Raw genomic sequence first — 22046 nt, forward strand, 5'->3', positions numbered from 1 at the left:
AGATTTTATATCATATTTTGAAAAAATTTGAACTGATTCTAGATGGCAAGATTTAGGCTATATTTTCCCCTTTCCCTTAGAACTATACTATTTTACTCTCTTTCAGTAACAGATTTCTGATATTTAAATGCCAAGTTCATATTTGAAGATATCTTAGGTAAAATCTACACTATGGTAAACAAAGTCTATCAGATTAAATAGTGTTGACTTTATTTTTCTGAAAGAATAAACATGCTATAGATGACTTTTTTTATATAACAATGTGGATGAGTAATTCATGTGATTTCTTCCATTTTCACTACAAGGAAAGCTAAACTCGGTACACAATGGTTTTGGATAATGGAGAGCCCTTGGAGTGTCACATGATCTAAACTTTGGAAAGGTGAGTCTGTTGGCAGTAAAGGACTGCTGAAAAGGCATTGAACCCTGGACACAAGAGTCAAAACAGTCATCCAAGGCCCTTGGATAAAGATAGTGAAAGTAAGGATACAGAAAAGAGAAAATATTAAAGAAATATATATATTTTTTAAAGAAATATTTAAGAGACAGGAAAGGCTTAAATTTGGTCTGGATGTAGGAAAAATATTACTAGCATACAGTGAAATAGAGCATAAAAAAGAGTCTTCTAGCTTATAATCATTAACTTTACATCCTGCTAGAAATCTTTTATGGTTTCAATGTGTAATCAATTATTATCAAAGCTACACACACATTAAGAATTGGGATTACGTGGGTATAATAAATTAATTGGACTTCATTTTGTATGTCCATAAAAATAAGATAATACAACAAAACAAGGGGACCCCTGAACTGATAAAAACAACAGATAAAAACTCATATGAATAGATTCCATAAAACAAAGACAATTACCTTCATAAATATGTAAATTAAAAAAACAAACTCTTATTTTAATACCTCTATTATCAAAAACATTTAATGTGGAAACTTCATCATTGGACCATTTAAAAACTGTTTAACCCAAATGAAAGGTAAAGAGCTTAGATTTGAAAATCTACAGGCCATATGTTAAATTAGTCATATTTTATAAGCATTAAATTTGGATGTAAAAAACTGTCAGGGCAAAAAGAACATCAATAAAAAAATTAATATTCTTTACCAATGGTTGCCACAATACCAAATAAAATTATGTTTAAATAACATTTTAAAAATAAGGTTCATTTTTAAAAGTTACTTGAAATCATGCAAGTTTGCTGAGTTAGAAAAATGCTAACAAATGAAACACAACTCTATTTCCTATACTTAGCAAAGCCTGAAGATGCACAGTATATCTGCTCTAGAGCTCCAGGTTTCGCAATATAAATTTCCAGATGAAGTCACCTAACTAAATCTATTGCCCAACATTAGTGAAAGTCTAACAGTGCTATGTGCTTTGGAATTATTTAGTCACAGGGTGCTCTATTGTTTGAAATTGATTAAATATATTATTTTGCTTAAAAAGAAAAGAGATATTAAGACCATCTTCATTAAGAGATCTCTCAGCAAAATCTGAATCAACTACTGGCAGAAAATAGAAATGAAGTAAGAAAAGAAGTTAAGAGAAACACAAACAGGCTGACTGCTACTTGAGACATACCAAAACTTCCACCTTTAAAATATATCAATAAGGCCGGGGATTTAGCTCAGTGGTTCCGCCACCTGCCTCGCAAGCACAAGGACCTGAGTTCAATCCCAGGTACTAAATAAATAAATAAATCAGTAAATGCTTATATCAAACATTTAAAATAGGAGATAATAGTAAATTTAAAGGTTTGATTTCTTGTCCTTAACTTTTGAAGAGTTAGCATTCATAACTGGCATTTAGGTACACAGATGAAAATTTATGAAGGAAATATATTCAGAAGGCAGGAGATAAAAGGACAAGACTAAAATCATTCTAAATCAGAAGCTATTGGAAGTTTAAATGTGAACATAAACTACCAAGAATAGATAATAAGCTGGCCTATAAGTGAAAACCGTATGTAAACAACAATCCAATGACTGAAACCACAAGCAAGGTTCATTCATTCTTTCTGACATACTGATGATTTAATAACTCTAGTCAACCATCAATTATTTACAACCAAGCTTACAAAGTTAATGTAAGAAAATGGAAAAATTTATTCAAATATAAAGAAAATTATTCACTAATTAAACTGATAAAAGAAAACAGAAATGTAGTAAGAATAGTAAGTTAAACACTTTATATGAGTAATGTTTTTAAAACATACCAGGAAGCTAAAATATGTATAATAAAGAATTAGCAAGAATTCAACTGCCTAATTACACAACTTGTGCATGTTTCTCTGCATTTCTATTTACATCTTTTGGAATAAGACTTGATTTATAGTCCAAATAATAGCATGAATGTTCACCTCTACAAACGAGGGGTATATAATTGCGAATTAAAGTCCTGAAGAATAAGACTTGAATCTTAACAATCTCCTTCCATTCCTTCTCTTCCCCATCCTGCACCTCCTCTTTCTCCTTTTCCTCCTCCTCTTCCTCCTCCTCCACCTCCTCTTCCTCCTTCTACTTTTTCTTCTTTTGTGTGGTGCTGGGGATCAAGCCCAGGGCATGGTATATGGTAGGCATGCACTCTGTCACTGAGCTACATTCTCAGCCTTGTAATTCAAATCTTAAGTGGCCAAAAAGGAGGGCAAGGTAAATGGTGAAATTACTGACAGTAGAGTAAAACAAAAGCTGTTTAAAATTTTGTATGCCAAAATTCTCAATAAAATAACTGCAAGATGAATTCAATACCACATTAAAAATGTCAAACACCATTATCAAGTTGGTTTCATCCAGGAATGCAAGGATAGTTCAATGTACACAAATCAATAAATGTAACAGCACATAAATAGAATCAGTAATACAAATAGCATGATCATCTCAATAGATGCAAAAAAATTGATCAAATTCAGTATCTTTTCATGATAAAGACCCTGAAGAAATTATACACAAAAAGAACCATATTTCAACATAATAAAGGCTATATATGACAAACCCATAGCCACCAACATAATGGAAAATACTTGAAAACAAACCAAGCATGTCCACTCTCACTGCTCCTATACAAATAGTACTAGAAATTTTACCCAGAGCAATTAGGCAAGAAAAAAGGCATACAAACAGGAATGGAAAATGTTAAATTACTCATTTGCTGATGATACAATTCTATGCATAAAAAATGTAAAGACTGCACCAAAAGACTATAAGAACTGATAAATTCAGTAAAGAAACAGGACAAAAAAATCAACATATAAAAATCAGTAGCTTTTCTATATGGTAGTACCTCAGTAGTCATCATTAATTGGTTTCAGGAATACTGTACCAAACAAATTGTTTTGGTTCAAAAGGGTAGTGAATTACTAGGCAATTGACGCTAAAAGTTCTAGCTCACATTTCAAGTATCAAACAAACAAGCACTGAAACAAAATATGTGTTGAATACCAAATATGACAAGTTTCAAAGCAATCCAGTACTAAAATGTGACTGTACACCAACCATGACCTTGCTGAAAAAGAAGAAACCAAAAAAGCAATCATATATTCGATAACCACATAAACACATTCATAAGCACACAGTGCGCGCGCACACACACATTGGGAATAAACGTCAAGATGTGAAAGACTTCTACAGTGAAAATTACAAAGTACTGAAGAAAGAAAATGAAGAAGACTAAAATGTGAAAAGACACCTATGTTTACAGATTGGGAGAATTACTATTGTTAAAATTTCCATACTGTCCAAAAAAATCTACAAATTCAAAGCAATCCCCACCAAAATACTAATAACATTCTTCACAGAAGTAAGAAAAACAAACCTAACATTCACAGAAGCACAAAAGACTTTAAATAGCCAAAGTAGTCTTCAGCAAACAGAGTAAAGCCATACTACAGATATACTACAGAACCATAGTAACAAAAACATCAGGTATCAGCATAAGAAGACAGACTGACCAACGGAACAGAATAGAAGGCCAAGCAATAAATCCACATATATTCAGCCAACTGATTCATGACAAAAGGACCAAAAATATACACTACTGTAAAAACAGCCTCTTCAAAAAATGGGGCTGCAAAAACTGAATAGTCACATTTAGAAGATTGAAATTCAATCCCTATCTCTTACACTGTAAAAAAAATCAACTCAAAACGTATGAAAGATCTCAATGTAAGACTTGAAGCTCTGAAATTACTAAAGGAACACAGAGAAAACACTTCATCATATTGGTATAAGCAACGAATTCTTGAATAGGACTCCAAAACCAAAGGAAATAAAAGTAATAAAAAATGGGATTATATTAAATTAAAAGGCTCCTGCAAAGCAAAGGAAGCAGTCAACAGAGCGAAGATAGAAAAAGAATGGGAGAAAATCTTTGCCAGCTACTAACAGAGGATTAATATTCAGAATATACAAAGAACTCAAGCAAGTTAGCAGCAGCAAAAATTAACCAAATTTAAAAACGGGCAAATGAGTGAATAGATACTTCTCAAAAGAAGACACTTAAATGACAAATAACACACATATGAAACAATGCTCAGTATATTTAGCCATCAGGAACATGCAAATCCAAGCTAAACTGAGATTCCAACTCACCCCAATTAAAATGCCTATTATGGCCTGGCCCAGAGGAAGGGGCTTCTGGGCTGCCATCCCACTGCTCCCAGTTCAGAGGTAGGGGCTTCTGGGCCACCGTCCATCCCACTGCTCCTGGCCCAGAAGAAGGGCCTTCTGAACCACCATCCCACCACTCCCAACTCAGAGGAAGGGGCTTCTGGGCCGCCATCTATCCCACCACTCCCAGCACAGAGGAAAGGGCTTCTGGGCGGCCATCCATCCCGATGCTCCCGGTACACAGAAAGGGGTTTCTGAGCCACTGTCCCGCTGTTCCGGGCTCAGAGGAAGTCCCTTCAGGGCCGCCATCCATCCCACTGCTCCTGGTCCAGAGAAAGGGGCTTCCGTGCCAACATCCCTATCACCGCTCTAGGCCCAGAGGAAGGGATATCTGAGCCATCACCCCACCACTCCTGGAACAGAGAAAGGAGTTTCTCGGCTGCCATCCTTACCACCACTCGTGGCCCAGAGGAAGGGGGTTCTGAGCTGCCCTCCCACTACTCCCAGCTCAGAGGAGGTGAGCCGCGCAAGCACCAACAGCACCCCCACAACCCGTCCAAATGAGAAGACACGTACAAAAGTCTCAAAAACAGACATCCAGATCACCCACAGCAATGCCAAAGGGAAATGCAATGGAACACTCTGATACTCAACCACTTGGACTCCCTAAATTGGCAACAAAAGAGGAGCTGGAAAAAATGAAATCAGAAATAATTTCTAACATAACAGCAGAGATTGTGCTCGTAGTGCAAGACATGATTAATAAATCCAGAGAGGAGATGAGGAACATGATGGAATCCATAAAACAGATGCAAATAGATTTCCAGGAGATCAAAAACTTCATTGAAAGTCCACACAGCAGAATAAGCCAATGTGAGGACAGAATTTCAGATATAGAAGGTAAGATTGCAATTAGTAACCAGGAAATGAAAAATTGCTTTAAAATTGTAAAGGACCACAAGAAATCAATCCAGCAGCTGCTAGATGATGCAAAGAAGAATAACATAAGACTGCCTGGAGTCAAAGAAGAAAGAGGAGAGAGTGGAGATGACATAAACAAATTGTTCACAGAAGTAATGGCAGAAAACTTCCCAAGCAGGGGGAAAGAACTTGACATAAAGATAAGTGAGGCATATAGGACTCCAACTAGCCTTGATCAAAAAAATCTACACATAGGCATATACTTGCTAAGATTCCAGAAACTCAACAGAAGAACAAAGTTCTCCAAGCAGTTAGAGAAAAGAAACAAATCACATACAGGGGAAAGCCCATCAGAATCACAGCAGACTTCTCAACACAAACCATCAAGGCAAGAAGAGCTTGGAGTGACATACTTCAAGCCCTAAAGGAAAACAGCCTCCAATGCAGATTGGTGTACCCTGCAAAACTATCTTTCAAAATTGATAGAGAAATGAGATACTTTCATGACAAAGAGCACCTTAGGAACTTTGTGAATACCAAATCAGCACTCCAAAAAATGTTAGATAACATCCTAGGAACAGACAATGAGGATCAAAAGCCCAGGAAGCACAGCAGACTGAACCCATCGGGTGTGACAAGAAATTAAATATAAAGGGGGAGAACCCAAGAAAAAGAAAAAGATATGACAATAATAAATCAATACGGATCACTTATAACCATCAATGTTAATGGTCTCAATTCACCAATCAAAAGAAATAGACTGGCAGAATGGGCCAAAAAGCAAAATCCAACAATATGCTGCATACAAGAAACACACTTAATTCAAAAGGAAACTCACAGACTGAAAGTTAAAGGGTGGAAAACAATACTCCATGGGACGGGAACCCAAAAAAAAGCAGGAGCAGCTATCCTCTTTACAGATCAAGTAGATTTCAAAGCAACACTGATTAAGAGAGATGAAGAAGGACACTACATCCTTGTAAAGGGAAGAATCCAAGAGGAAGAGATGACAATGATGAATATATATACACCAAACACTAGTGCACCCAACTATGTAAAACAAATACTAACAGACATGAAAAGTCATAGAAACACTAATAAAATTGTAGTGGGGGACCTCAACACCCCACTATCACAAATAGATAGATCAACTAGACAAAAAATAAGTAATGAAATACTAGAACTCAATCGAACTCTTGAACAAATGAACTTAACAGATGTTTACAGAGTCTTCCACCCCACAAAATCAGAATACACATTCTTCTCAGCTGCACATGGGTCATTCTCCAAAACAGACCACATACTCACACAGAGAACATGTTTAAGTAAGTGCAAAGGAATTGAAGTTATCCCCTGTAAATTATCAGACCATAGTGCAATGAAATTGGAGATCCATAGCAAAAGAAACTAAAAAAATTTCAGAAACACGTGGAAATTGAACAACACATTTCTGAATAACCAATGGGTCACAGAGGAAATTAAAGAAGAAATCAGACAGTTCCTTCAATTAAATGACAATGACAATACAACATATCGGAATCTATGGGACACAATGAAAGCAGTGAATATGCATATTAGGAAAACAGAGCGAGACCAATTAAACAACCTGATGCTGAACCTCAAGCTTCTAGAAGAAGAGCAGGACAACCCCAAAGCTCATACAAGGGAGGAAATTATAAAGATCAGAGGAGAAATCAATGCAATGGAGACTAAGAGAACAATACAAAAAATCAATGAAGCCAAGAGTTGGTTCTTCAAAAGAATCAACAAACTTGACAAACCTTTAGCCAACCTTGTCAGAAAAAGAAAAGAAAAGGCCCAAATCCATGCAATTAGGAATGAAAAGGGTGAAATGACAACAGACCCAGCAGAAATCCAGAGGATCATCAATACTACTTCCAGAACCTAATCAACAAATGGGATCTCTTCTTATTAAAAAGCTTCTGCACAGCAAGAGAAACCACCAGCAGTGTGAAGAGACAACCCACAATGTGGGAAAAAATCTTCACCTACTGTTCCTCAGACAAAGGCCTACTATCTCGAATCTATAAAGAACTTTAAAAGATCAGACCTCCCAAATTTAAAGACCCAATCGAAAAATGGGCATCTGAAATGAACAGACATTCCTCAGACAAAGAAGTAGAAATAGCAAATAAATACATGAAAAAATGTTCAACATCACTGGTCATTGGTGAGATGCAAATAAAAACAATGCTGAGATTCCACCTCACTCCAGAAAGAATGGCTGCTATCATGAAATCAACCAATAACAAATGTTGGCAGGGCTGTGGGGAAAGAGGAACACTGCTCCACTGCTGGTGGGAGTGTGGACTGGTGCAACCACTGTGGAAATCAGTATGGAGATACCTCAAAGAACTAGGACTGGAAGTCCCATTTGACCCAGCTATTCCCCTGCTGGGTATCGTCCCCAAAGAACTAAAAGAATCATACCACGGTGATATATGTGCACTCATGTTCATAGCAGCACAATTTTTAATAGCTAAAACTTGGAAACAGCCCAAATGCCCATCACCTGGAGACTGGATAAAGAAAATGCGGGGCTTTTTTATAAAATAGTGTACTACTCAGACATAAAAAATGAGAAATTAGAGACATTTATAGCTAAATGGATACACATTGAGGCGACAGTCTTAAGTGAAATAAACAGGACACATGTGTAAATACAGAATAGTTTCTCTAGTCTGAGAAACTGAAAGTGTAAATAAGGACTAAAAAGTATAATAGATAATAATGTGAAATAGGAAGAAAAGGGGCAAAGGGGAAGGGGAAGTGGGAGGGGTAGGGGAAAGGAAAGAAGGAAATGGAATCAATATGAGAAAATGGAAAAATGGAAACAAAATCTTTGTAAATAGGGAGGGATGGAGGGGTTGAAGGGAGGGCAGAGGAAGGGGGAAATATAAGAACCAAGAGAGATTATGTAAAGGCGCAAATTTCCAATGATGAATGTCATTATATTGTATACCTAAAATGCACCAATGATTAGAATGAATAATTGATAATGCAAAATAGGAAGAAAAGGTCCAAAGGGGTAGGGGAAGTGGGAGGGGCAGAGAAAAGGAAAGAAGGGAAAGGAAAAATGATGAGAAATGGAAAAAATGGTAACAAAGTCTTTGCAAATAGGAAAGGGTGCAGGGGTTAAAGGGAGTGCTGGGAATTGAGAAAAAATAAGAACCAAGATGCATCATGGACAGGTACAAGTTCCCAAGGAGAAATGTAAATGTATTGTATACATAAAATGTACTAATAAAATGTACCAATGAATTAAAAAAAATTTTTTTAAATGACTATTATGGAAGGAAAGGAGGGAGGGGAGAGCAGAAGAGGGAAAAGGGGGGGAAGAGAAAGGAGGAGAGTGAAGCAGAGGGATAGGAAGAATGAAGCAAAGAAAGGGAGAAAAGAAACAAGAAGAAGCAAAAGAATAAATACTGGTAAGGATGTGGAGAAAAAGCAACCGATACCCACTTTTCATGGGAATATAAATTAGTACAGCTACATTAGTATGGAAAACTATATGGAGATTCCTCAAAATCCTAAAAACAGAACTACCATATGATCCAGCTATTCCACTTGTAGGTATATATCTGGAAGAAATTGAATCAGCATATGAAAATAATACTAACAAACTATCTTTACTGCCACACTACTCACAGTAGCCAAGATACGGAATTAGCCTAGATGCTGACAACAGATGAATGGGTAAAAAAAAAATGATAGTTTATACACACACACACACACACACACACACACATATATATACACACACACACACTATAAAGTAGTATTCAGCCGTAAAGAATGAAATCTCATGTACTGCAGGAAAATAGATGGAACTAGAGGATGCCATGTTAGGCAAAATAAGCCAGATCTAGAAGAAAACTATTACATTTTTATCTCATGTGTGGAAACAAAAAAGATAATCTGAAAGCAGAAGAACTATTAGGAACTGCGAATGGGGTGGGAGTAGGGGCAAGATAGGAAGTGGGGAGAGGCTAGAAGAATAGTGGATGGTCCTAATCAACACACAATACAGTCACACCTGGAAATATCACAACAAATTCCATTAATTTGTACACTTAATATCTGCTACCAATTATAGTAAAATCTTAAATTTAAACTAATGATGCATGCTATTTTGAAAGACTAAAATGAAGAAATGAGAATATAACATATCAAAAACCTATAAATATGGCCAATTTCTATCCTACACTTAAGAAGATTCTCTCTATGGCCTTCTGGAAGTCATTTAATGTTCAGGCATCTTATAAATTTATCTAAAAAAATCAACTTCCTCAACTTGTGAAAAATGAATGAAAAAACGCTATGAAATGAAAAATAATTTTAAAGGACCAAGAAGTCACATTTTTGTTGGTATAACAAACAAAAACCAAATGAAGTATAAAAGAAAAAAAGAAACATACAGTAACACAAAAAACCAGCAAGAATTTTCAGTGACCAATTCATTTAATGACCCAGTCGCAGAAAAAAATGAACTTGGTCATTAAACAAGGAATGTCTGTACTCTGAATTGATCATTTTATATATATATATATATATATATATATATATATATAGTTACATATATATATTTATATAGTTTTATATATATCTATATAATTCTATTATTTACCAATTTTAAAAAACTGAAGAAAATAAAAAGTACTGGTCACCCTGAGCTCTGCAGAAAGTTCCATCAGGAGCTCTCTAAGAAAAATCCCTGACTTACAATCTTTCAACTTACAATTTTTCAACTTTACAGAGGTACAAAAGCCATAAGCAACAGCAGTCATACTTCAACTTTTGAATTTTGATCCTTTCCCAAGTTACTAATATGCAATACAATACTGTCTCTTGATGTCCCAGTCAGCTACTCAATCACAGGGAACAACACAAACTCTACTGAGTTACCAGTATGTTTTAGATACAGGTAGTAAATAAATGAGATATTTATCATAAAATAGGATTTTTATTAGATTATGTTGCCCAACTGTAGGCTGATGGACTTTGTACATTTGTGGAAGGCTTTGGTAAGGTATGATGTTCTGCAAGTTAGATGTATTAAATGCATTTTGATTTATAATATTTTCAAATTATGATAAGCTTATTAGGATATAATCCCATCACAAGTTGAGAAGCATTTGTATTATAAACTTCTTATGACATCACAAAGATCTAGTCAACATTAATTTGAAATGAAAGAAAGAACAGTTAATATCACCAAGATGCACAAAGTAATAACTGCCATTTACTTACAGAGTAGTAGTAGTAGTAGTAGTAGTAGTAGTAGTAGTAGATGAAGGATGAAGAGAGGTAAACCAGCAGTGCTTAGGAACAGAGGTTCTTCCAGAGTTTGTTTCCTAGCTCTGTTATCTATTAGTTGAATAACTTACACGAGATACTTTACTCTTTCATTTGATATTTTTCAAGAGGACAACAATATTACTTATAGCATAGAATTATGAGATTTAAAATAAAGTACTTAGAACACTACTTGTCACACGATACTGTATTAAATAAAAATTAGCTGTTTAAATGGTTGTCATAGCTGTTGTCATCAACATGATAATCATTAGTATTAGTAGTACCACTACCACCACCAGTAGGAATTTCATACATATCATTTGATCTTCACAAACAAAATATGGATATGTATAATTCTATTGTATAATGAGAAATATTATGTGCAAAAGCATTTACAGTTTCTAAGTAACAGCACTGATACTTGAGCCCAATAGCCTAAAGTCTGTGCAATAACCACGTTATAACACTGTCAAAAGGGGCGATAAGAATTTATGTGTGAAAAATAATACAATTTTCTAAGCACTATGATTTACTGAATTATTATAGGATCTAGAATAAAAGCAGCAAAAAAAATGAGGTCTGTGCTTCCTTATAGCTTTAATGGATAGAGATGGACAGGAGAACTATGAAGGAGAAAATATCAAAAAGCAAGAAGTATGCTACAGAGAATTAACACTAAGAGTAATGTGTCTGGAGGCCACTTAGATTGAGTGTATAGAGAAGGTCTTTCTTTCTAAAGAGGCTAAGTTTAAGATGAGAACCTAAAGAACAATTAAGGAAGAAGTTGCCCAAAAAGCAATAATACAGAGAGGAAATAGCTACTATAGAGAACTAAAATGAAAATGAGATCATAACTTAAGGATCCAAAGTGAGTCAAAATAGTTGCAAGCAGCTGGGGTAAAGAGAACAATCCATGAGGAGGTCAGAGAAGTAGGCAAGTGCTAGATCACTTGAGGACTGTGAATTTTATGCTAAGGTAATGAGGGATCCAATGAGGCAATTTCAAGCAAGAAAGTAACACGGTCTGATTTACATTTTTACAAGCCTTCTCATTGTGGGGTAAAGAACAGAATGTAGTGAGGTAAGTATGTGGACACAAGGAAAGGGGATATTTCAGTAGGCTAGATCAGAGATGAAAGTGGCCTGAACTAGGGAAGCTGGAGAAAACAAAGATTTGGCATATATTTTATAGATGGAATAGAAACGATTTATAGATGAACTGAATAAAAATGATGAGGGAAAGAGAGAAATAATCCCTATATTTTCAGCTGGAGCAGCCAGAAGAATGATGGCTTAGTTTACTGAGGCAGGGAATACTCAAGGGGGAACATGTTGGGGAAAAGAATGTGATTGGAAAATAAGAGTTCCATTCAGGGCCAGGTTACATTTGTGATGCTCAGCATATATCCATTTGGAAAAGCTCAGTGGGCATATGGATCTGAATCAGGAATTCTAGAGAGTTCTCTTTCTTTGATTGCATGGAAAACAGAAGAAAAAAAAACAGCAAGAGGAAAATGAATGCACAATGTGAATATCTGGTTAACAATCTGAAACAGTGAGTCAAGCTGTTGCATTCTTCATGAAATCATTTCACTTATGAAATTGGAAACACTGTCTTTGCTTTGCATATTAGGAGATCAAACTTTAAGGTCAATGAGATTTATGCCAAGGCAGTTATGCCATATCATATGGCTTCTATTTCCTAAGCCTAATAAAATCACAAGACAAGACTAGTTAAGCAGAAATCAGAGCTCCTGATAGGATAAAATTTGTAAGTGCTTCTGAAACTTTCATCCTGCATGAAGGGAGCTCATTACATTCCCAGTATAAGACAAAAGTATCTTCTAACTATACATAAAATAACAACTGCTCTACCTGGTATCTTATAGAAGTTTCTATACAAACTGTCAGAAACAATGCTTTTAGAGTTACAGTGATTGACAAGAGAGTAAAATGAAATGCCTCAAGCTCTATCAATATTATACTCTCAGTAATCTTATTAGAGCTAATTTTGAATGACAGTTTTTTAACCAAATGGATAATCTGAGAGTTGGCATTAAAAAAAAAAAAAAGAAAGATAAGCAACCATATCCATGTATATAAGTTCATGTGCTCACTTTGACAGTACACATGCTAAAACTGTATATATTAGTCCTCGCTCTGTAATAAATAAAAGCAATATTGTAAAAGACGTGTATTTTTAGGAAAGATAAGAACTAAAATGTATTGAATAGCTACTAAAAATCAAATGTTTTACATATAGCATCTTGTTTAATCCTCACAGTAAGTTCTTCAGATAGGTTTTTATTACACTCATTATAGAGAAAGAAGCTGAGTTTGAAAAAGACTGTGAAGAAACTTGCTTATAATCAAACACATAGTAAACAACAGAACCAGGATTAGATTCTGAGTATCGGTAAATACAAACTGTATACTCGGGGGCAGGGGGAGTAATGGGAAATTCAAGCAAGGGCCTTCACACTGAGCTACACACCCAACCCTTTCTTTTTGTTTGTTCAATTGTTTGAAATGGTCTTGACAAGTTACCTAGGCTGGTCTCAAACTTCTAATCCTCCAGCCTCCGCCTCCCAGAGTACTAGGATTAGAGGTGTGGACCACCATACCTGGCTACTCTTTCATTAGGCTCTTACAGAGGACCATGACTCAGAAGTGTCCAGGAACCTCAAACATATGGTTTTCCACAAGAATCTTTCTGGTTAGCTGATATTAAATTTGTCTTAAAACATAGGTTGCATAAATGCCTTTACAAAACAGTATCAAATCTAAAAAGTAAAAAACTGAGTTTGCGCAGAACATATAACAAAATTTTACCAGGAACTGATATCAATCACATTAATACACGAAAATTATCCAAAAACCTATAAAAAATAAGTACAGAAAAAACTCAAGTAACAGGTTGAAACTCACTTATAAGATGCTGGCTGATAAACTTAGGAAGACAAAACAGAGGAAAGGTGATGATTCATTTTAAAAGGAACAATTTCTTTTTTTTTTTATTAAATTCTTTTATTGGTACATTTTAGGAACACAACACAATTACATTTCTCATTGGGAATTTACCTTTACATAATGCATCTTGGTTCTTATTTTTTCCCCATTCCTAGCCCTCCCTTCCCTATGTACAAAGACTTTATTTCCATTTTTTCCATTTCTCATCATTTTTCCTTTCCCTTCTTTCAAAAGGAACAATTTCTTAAATGTGTTATCTTTTAAGAACAAAAGCAAAAGTACTAAGTCGTTTCTTTTCTCATCAAAATATGGTATAATCATTCCAAACAATTGAATAGTATAACAGGGTGACTGCTTTAGTCAGTGAACTCTGTTAATCTGATAAACTGTATACTACAGCAGCCATATGAGAAAAATGGAAGCAATCTGAGGTATTATATACTACATTCCTTCTGTAATATTATTTATTTTCTTTTGGTTGTTGAATTTTTTATAAATTCATGTTTTGCACATTTTACTCCAAGGTACTTTATTTTTTTCCCCTAAGGTTCTTTAAAGAAAACCTGGATATCAAGATCTCTCTTTTAATTTAGGCAGTCAAAACAAATTACTTTAAACCACAGCACAAACTGACACATTAGTAGTCAGAGCACAACTTAAGCATGCACAAAGAAATAAAAATGCAGGACTCATACTAAATTTGATAGAGTAGAAACAAAGAAAAAAATAGAAAGTTGATGCATACCCAGAAGGATAAAGGAGGGTTAAAATACATAAAACAATCAGGTATGGTGGAAACTAATTTTCCAAAATCAAGACACATGCTTTAATTTTTGGCAATATTGAGCAGTTTCTAGGTAAAAAAATACCAATGAACAGCTCAGCTATGAACTCAGGATATGCTCTAAAATGGTTATTAAATGAAATCATGCAATAAATACTCTCATAATGATACTATCCAAGGAACTATAAGGGAAAGCAAATCATTTGTAGCATAAATGTAGTATTTCAGAATTAGTATTAATTACACATGCAAACTACTTGAAGTATTATTTTAGCAGATAAAAGTTTTAAGTATTTCTTTATCCTCTTGATGAAAAAGCCATTTTACAAAATCAAATGGCCCTGCATTTTCTAACAGCAGCACAAGGGAGAATGTGTGCCATTATCAGCAGCAGAACATTGTGTGTACATTCCTGACAACTCTGCAAATGTGTCATCTGCACTGTGTGATCTATGTTCACAACTCAGTGCAGTGTCAGACCCTGCCATGAGCTTTCATGACTGGCTGGTTCCCCAGAGCAACCTGGTGGAAAAAAGTTTTCATTTTTCTTGCTATGATACTGAGCATTGATATTCTTGTCCGTTGCATGATTCATTGTTGTTGCAGACTAATGTCTTGTATGTCCTTGCCTTCTTTTTCTGACTATCAAACGATGATGGTTGTTCACAAGATGGAACCTGATATTCCTACATCTCCTTTACACAACTCAGGACAAGACTTTCAGTTGCTGACTAGGCAAGATCAAGGCCCCTCCTCAGCCTGAAGCAGTTACTGAAGAGGGACCATTGGCCTTCTGCAACCCCTTAAGAATAAGAGATCAAAGTCTTGAGGGAGAGAGGGGAAATGAGGTAGAGTAGAAAAAATAAAACTAGATAGAAAGGAAACAAGGAAATTGAGATTTTAAAACTGTACTTTTAAGAAAAACTGCAGCTTCAAGACAAGCTCTTTTCCTGCTACTGGAGGCTATCCTGGCAAGTGACTGTCCCCTACCCTTTTCACCTTTGCCCTTTCTTCCAGTCCAAAACGCAGCTGCATTGGAGACACCAAATCTTAACTTCAAACCCCTATCTCCTCTTAAAATCCATATAGATGGCCTGTACTGTAATCTGGCAGATGGTAGGAATATACATCCTAGATCACTCATCTTGAAGACAGTCTTTAAATGTGCCCTACTCTGGCTTGTAACATGCTTCATTTCTTTGAGCACCTGCACTCCAGTCTTGAGTGTGTCCTATATCTACCTCTGATAAATCCTTCTTATACTTCTTTTACTGAAAATTTTTTCCCTGACAGGAGTCAACAAATCTACATACTTATTTTAAACAGGTGAGTTAAGTTCCTTATTTCAGCCTCGAGGACCCTCAGACCCAGACCAGTGACACTCTAAGTTTTGGATAGAGGAATCCCTCCAAAAATATATAAGTGATTTATAAAGAATCAATCTTTTAAATGGATCATAACACTGCAATTTGGTATTTTTCTGTTTCGTTTCTTGGTATATTTGATTTTAATTTAATAAGATGACAGTGGAAAAGCTTATATATTTATAAGCTTTATATTGCCTTCAAACATTCTATATAATGTTGAAGCATAATTCTTTAGATTTGAAATTTTCATGACTATCGGTGCATAAAAACCTATTTTTTAGCATTCTATTTCCCCCTTACTACTGAATGATGGCTAGTGCTACAAACATACCGTAACTCCTAATAGGAAAGCCAAAATAGAAAATAAGAGCCTGGTGCTTAAAATGAAAATGATATAGGGGAAAATATAACTCTCAACCTGCTAGATGTCAAATATTCCAAGTTCGTGTCACCTGAAATCGAAGAATGAATTCTAAGGAACAATGGAAGTTAACAGGAAAAATTTATTGAGAGATAGCTCCTGAGAGACAGGAGGGGACCCAAAAGTGGGCTGCCACCAAGATCACTTCTCTAAGAATGTTTTATAGAGCAAAATCACAAGGTAGGTACAAAATCACAAGGTAAGTACAATGTGGGCAAACCATAATCAAAAAATAAGATTACAAGTACAGCCAGTTAGCTAATATTGATCCAAAAGCAGGTCATGTAGCAAGGGTGCATAGAAAGAACAAAGGTATTTTGGGTAGGGATAGGTCCAGACGCTCTGGTCACTCATTGGGGTGACTGTTGTCTATCTGGACTTTATTGGACCAGGTGATACCAAGTATAGCATAATTCCAAGTTACCGCTTATCCCTTAGGGAGGCATGTAGGTTTGGTCGTTGCATCTTTATTCTGAGGCCTGGCCTTCAACAGATGCATCTCCAGCCACAATTCTGATGTCTTTATTTTTCTGCTGACTTCCTTGAGAGCCAAGTCTCTTTCTGATTATATATTAATTTCTATCTAACTTAGCTATCTATAATAAAAACACAGCAGAGAAATATGTCATCTTTTTTTAGTTGAAAACAAAATTAAAAATAAATTGATATTATTAAAATATTTTGTCAGTTAGTAGATAATAACTAAATACAAGGATCATTTTTGTTCCTTAAGTATAAGCTTTGATTTCTCATGTTTGATTGATTCAGGCTCAAGTTGAATTTTTCTCCTCTATCTTCCAAAACTAGGACTTGACATATAAACAGAATTGAATGGGGGAACCATTCTGAATGGCTATTGTGAAGACAAATAAGTTCCAGTTTGTGGAGTTCAACTCACATTTACCTGTTTTTGAGTACTGAGGCTTCATTATTGAATATTCTACTTAAGAACCATAAAGACAAAGCAGCCTCTTGTGGAAAAACTCCTCCCAGAGTATTCTAACATATTACACTTTTAATGGCCTACAGAAAAGGGCCCTTCAATCTACATGTCAGTCATGCAGTCACTTAACCTGATTTTTCTTCTGAAATGTAAAATGAATACTTCCAAAGACTTGGGTTCCTAACAGGAATCCATATATGGTCATTCTGGGGCCAAAAATTATCTCAAAATTGTTTTCAAAATGCTGCTCATTTCTCTGAAGAGCTGATTCCACAGGTTCCACCCAACTCTCACAGGGGTATGTTGCACAACAGTCTAAGAGCCACTGCACAAGCATCTCCATTCCTTACACCAAGAAGCCATGGGATGCAGTGCAAAGCACAGACTTTTGAAACAGAACAGGAAAGAGGACAAATCTCTTCTTGTCTATGAAAATGCCTAAGAAACAACAATACCTATTTCATAGGGAGTTGATACAATAGTTAAGTGGGATATTGACCCAAAATTTCCAATTTATGAGTTGCTTCCATCATGTGAGAAGACAAAAATCATTTAAGAAGCTACACTATGCATCCATTTGACAAATGAGGCTCCCCAGCATTAAGGAACTGCCCCAGTCACACAGCTTGCAAGGGTCAACGCAGAGCCTCCACTCTCTGACTGCCTATCCTCCTAGAGGCAAAGCAGGATAGGGCTACATTCAAAATACAATGTAATCCTGAGCCTAACACTAGCTGAAATAATGCTCAGGCTTGGGCACAACAAAGAGGCATAAAATAATAACATCATATGGTCATAAATAATTCCATATGATATCATTAGCTTTCAGAAACAAAGGTATTTAAAATTACCAAGTTACCCTTTTGGGGTCCACACACTTACCAGACCTTAAGAAAGCAGGTGAAGAGGAGACGACTGCATCTGGTGAGTTGGCCATTTCAAATTGTTGACTCTAATCATAAGCGTCCCAGGCTAAACTACAGCAATCTTAAAACTGTTTAGTGAAGGTTAGAAGCAATCAACATTAGATTAAATGAAAGCAGTGTGAGGAGTTATTAACATGATGCAGTATGCAACAAAGGACAATAATTGATGATCATTATGTAATTTTATTTTTCCATATGATTTGAAAATCTTATTTCCTTTGTTTGATAAATTACATTTGCTCATATAGATGAGGTAGGAAATACAGTATCTATTTATTAAACATCAGAGTAGCATTCTTTAGAACTCTGCAAAGGAATCTATACCAAAGGTAGGTTAGTTCAAGATTCAAAGCTCTGTTTTATTCTTCTAAAGTCACAAACAGAATCAAGTTAAATGTTTTTAATGACAAGAAAAATAAGTGTTTCATTCAAGAACCCTTATCATCTATACCTCATAGAGTTAAGATTCTGAAACCTCAAAAAAGTATAAATTTGATGGACTCGCTTCAACTCGTATCTCTTTACTTCTGTGATATAAACACATAGGAACATCCAATCTTGATGCTATCCATACAACTACTTTGAACATGAAACTCAATTTAAGCAACTACAGTTTAAGAACAATTAAATAAAATTTTAATTTTTTTTCAGTTAAGAAAAGAAGTTTTCAAAGCTTACTATTATGACGTGTTTAAGAGAAAACAAAATAAAGATTGGAGAAGACAAAAAACTCTATGTACTTATTAAAAGAAGAATGCTGTAAAAATACATTGCAGTGTTCAGTTCCCTGTAAGAAAACTCAGGTTATTCTCTTTGTCCAGACATAATGAATCCTATAATATTTTTCATAGCTTAGATACCCACATTGTTAGTAGCCAACAAAAAAAAAGATGACTACTTCAAGGAACTCTATTGACTAAAATGTACTAAAGACTACTTTTTTAAAAATTTCTGTCACACTTTATAGGTGGGAGTTTTACTACAACCCCAAATAAATAAACACAGAACTTTCAAGTTTAAAATTGAAAACAAAATAGTTTATGAAATGATGCTTTCTACAATTTTTTTTAAAGTGATGAAGAATAATACAAAACTAAAAATTTTAACTGAATAAGAAAAGCCCAAAAGAAAAACAGGGGCATATTAGTGAAGGGGGGAAAAAATGTAAATAGAGTTAATTTTCTTAGGTAATGCTTTTCACATCATCCAGTAATGACATATAGTCATCAATCCTTTAAAAAGAAAGGCCCTCAATTGAAGACTTGTCATGCCACCATCTCAACTGTTTATTGCCACACTTTTTGCTCAAAATTATATCTAGCCAGCCAGAAATAAGGGAAGTTTCAATCGCAGCTGTCAGAGGAGCTATCAGCCTCAAGGGCTAAATTTAAAAGTCATGACTTCGCACTTTCAACAAGTCAGTTCAGGACACTTGAACTGTTGGCATCTCTTGACCTCTGGGTGACTTGGGCTTGAAAACCACAACTGGAAACTTACAGGTCCCAGAGCCTTTTGCCACAAAAAAGAGGCACACTTCGTTCTGAGCCCTAACTATGCTCAACTTGACTTACTTTGTGCTCTGAGGCCCTGCCTCCCTCAATACGTGCCACACAGATACCTGGCTCAGGCTCAGAACTAGCGGGGAACGTAGAAGGGATTCATGAAAAAAAAAAAACAAAGGGCAGACTCTGACTCTGAGGGGTCAGATCCTCCTATCTACATTTGAAGGGACTTTTGCGGAGGAACACACTTGGGAGGCCACACTTCCTCCGCAGAAATCCGTCACTGCCTGATCTCTGGGGTAGAGAGACTCCAGGTGAAGTCGGATTGCTGGTGTTTTCTATGGTTGGGGGACAGTCACACAACAGAGTTGGAACAGCCACTTAACGATTTTTGTTTTGTTTTGCTTTGTTTTTGAAGGAGGCGGGGGGTGGGGGGGTGGTTCAGGTGCAAGGCCTGTCCGCCGCCTGCTTTCTGAGAAACTCGGGAGACACCGGTTCGTGATCACGACCCCAACCGGCCTCCCTCCCCGGGCGCTAGAGGGGAAGCACCGCCCGCTGTGCGGGGGGTGGGGAAGACAGCGCCCCAGCCAGCCAAACCTGAGCGATTGCTTCGGACTCTTCCCTCCAGGACCTTCCAAGTCACATCGGCCATGAGCCCAGCCACCCCAGCCATGGCTCTCGGGCTGCCGCCAGACCCCGCCCCGCCCCCGGGCTGCCTGTCAGACCCACCTCCCGGCCCCGCCCCCGCGCGCGACACTGTCGGGAGGCGCGCCGGCCGGAAGTGAGCGCGAGAGCGCGCGGCACCCCATTTCCCAGCCCTCCAGGTCCTGAGAGGGTCTTCCCTAGGGGGCTTTGAGAGAGGATCCGCTGCAGCGGCTCGAACGCGCCTCTAAGCTGCGTGCTTTCCTTGTCTAGGGCCGTGGGGTGCTTTGCGGTTGCCGTCAAGCACGACGACGGGCCGCGGGAGGGCCTAGGGGCTGCCATGGCTGCGGCGGCGGGCCGGCTGCATAGCTCCTGGGTGCTGCTGGGGCCACTTCTGTGGGGGCTCGCGCTGCTGGGAGCCGGGCCGGTCCCGGCGCGGGCGCTGCACAACGTCACGGCTGAGCTCTTCGGGGCCGAGGCCTGGGGCACCCTGGCGGCCTTCGGGGATCTCAACTCCGACAAGCAGACGGACCTCTTCGTGCTGCGGGAAAGTCAGTGCTCGCCCGCCCTTCCCTCTGTCCGTGTGCCCCTCCCGGTGCTCCCCGTGCCCCTTGTCCGAATCGCTAGACTTCTTGCATTGCCCAGCCCCTTTCTCCCAGCCCTGTGCCCCACCTTTATCTTCAGCATCCTATTCTAACTGCGGGTCCTGATCCAGTTATCCCACCATTTAACCTGACCCAGAAACCCATGCCAACACACCAGTTTTTGTTTGTCTGGGTTTTTGTTTATTTTCTGGAAAGCTTTCGGCTTTCACCCACGCACCGCCCTCTTCATGAATTTTGTTTCTTCCCAAAGTCCTTCCTGATTCCCAGGAGTCTTTGTAGTTGGCCTCTACCTTCTCTCCCGAGGCCCTCACATTTCCTTCTACTTTACTTAAATCATCCTTCTCATTTGATGAACATAAAATGCAATTGGCAATTTCTTCTCATACAAGACTTCTTGCCTACCCGTTTGTCTAATTCATCCGCCCTTCCTTTTCTCAGTTTTCTTTGAAGCACAGTACTTTGACATCCTAAGACCCGAACACTCCACAGCTCCCAGAAGCATTTTGCAGGAACCACTGGTAAACCCAGTGCCTTCTTGGGGGCAAATGTTCTCAAACTACAAATTCTTCCCACATCAGCTGCCTAGTCTGTTGTACACCTGACTCTTCCTCACCTTGGTCAACACCCTAGTTTCAAATCTTTCTTTGCCAGCATGTGTTTCTTGGAAGGCCTTTGCTTTATCCATCACTAAAAACTTTTTGTAAATCTTGATGCTGACAATGGACATTAGAGGCGATCTTAACATTGTTCAGTACAAACAGAAGCACCTGTTGCTTAAAGCTCGAAACCGTGAAAGAAGGAAGTGAAGAGGTGATGCAGAACTTGATGGACAGGATCCTGAGCCAGACTTTTTGAGGCCCTTGGGAGAAGCCTAGAACTTCTTGTGCCCTCTGAATATTTTTCCCACCTTTTAATGATGCCCCATATTGGAAGAAGGGTACATTCTGCCAGACTTGAGGCTACAGCATCTGAACTAGATAGAGCCTCTCCTTGACTTCAAAGACAACGTTTGTTTCATTAAACAATTTA

At 37.3% G+C, this 22046-nt stretch overlaps 2 protein-coding genes across 11 annotated transcripts in view; one reads left to right on the forward strand and one right to left on the reverse strand.

The window, feature by feature from the left end:
• Phkb (phosphorylase kinase regulatory subunit beta) overlaps positions 1 to 20479 on the reverse strand; it is a 210975-nt gene extending 190496 nt beyond the window's left edge. For 3 of the 6 annotated variants that reach the window (XM_087199365.1, XM_087199366.1, XM_087199369.1), the window contains exon 1: positions 20368 to 20468. In XM_087199365.1, the coding sequence (XP_087055491.1) occupies positions 20368 to 20443 (76 nt within the window). In that variant the 5' untranslated portion in view covers positions 20444 to 20468. Of the gene's footprint in view, positions 1 to 18224; positions 18337 to 20367 lie in introns of all 6 variants that reach the window. The other 3 variants (XM_087199368.1, XM_087199367.1, XM_087199370.1) reach the window with 2 other exon arrangements.
• A 33-nt stretch (positions 20480 to 20512) lies between these two features.
• Positions 20513 to 22046, forward strand: part of Itfg1 (integrin alpha FG-GAP repeat containing 1) — a 286118-nt gene continuing 284584 nt past the window's right edge. Inside the window, exon 1 of one of the 5 annotated variants that reach the window (XM_087199355.1) lies at positions 20513 to 20963. Coding sequence is in view for 4 of the 5 variants with exons in the window: in XM_087199353.1 (XP_087055479.1) it covers positions 20753 to 20963 (211 nt within the window). In the remaining variant the exon portion in view is untranslated. The remainder of the gene's footprint in view (positions 20964 to 22046) is intronic. The other 4 variants (XM_087199353.1, XM_004873895.4, XM_087199352.1 and 1 more) reach the window with 4 other exon arrangements.

This window comes from Heterocephalus glaber, unplaced genomic scaffold (assembly GCF_053883595.1).
Source record: "Heterocephalus glaber isolate CG9 unplaced genomic scaffold, H.glaber_assembly_v1.0 deba00001707, whole genome shotgun sequence".
Taxonomy (NCBI): Eukaryota; Metazoa; Chordata; class Mammalia; order Rodentia; family Bathyergidae; genus Heterocephalus; species Heterocephalus glaber.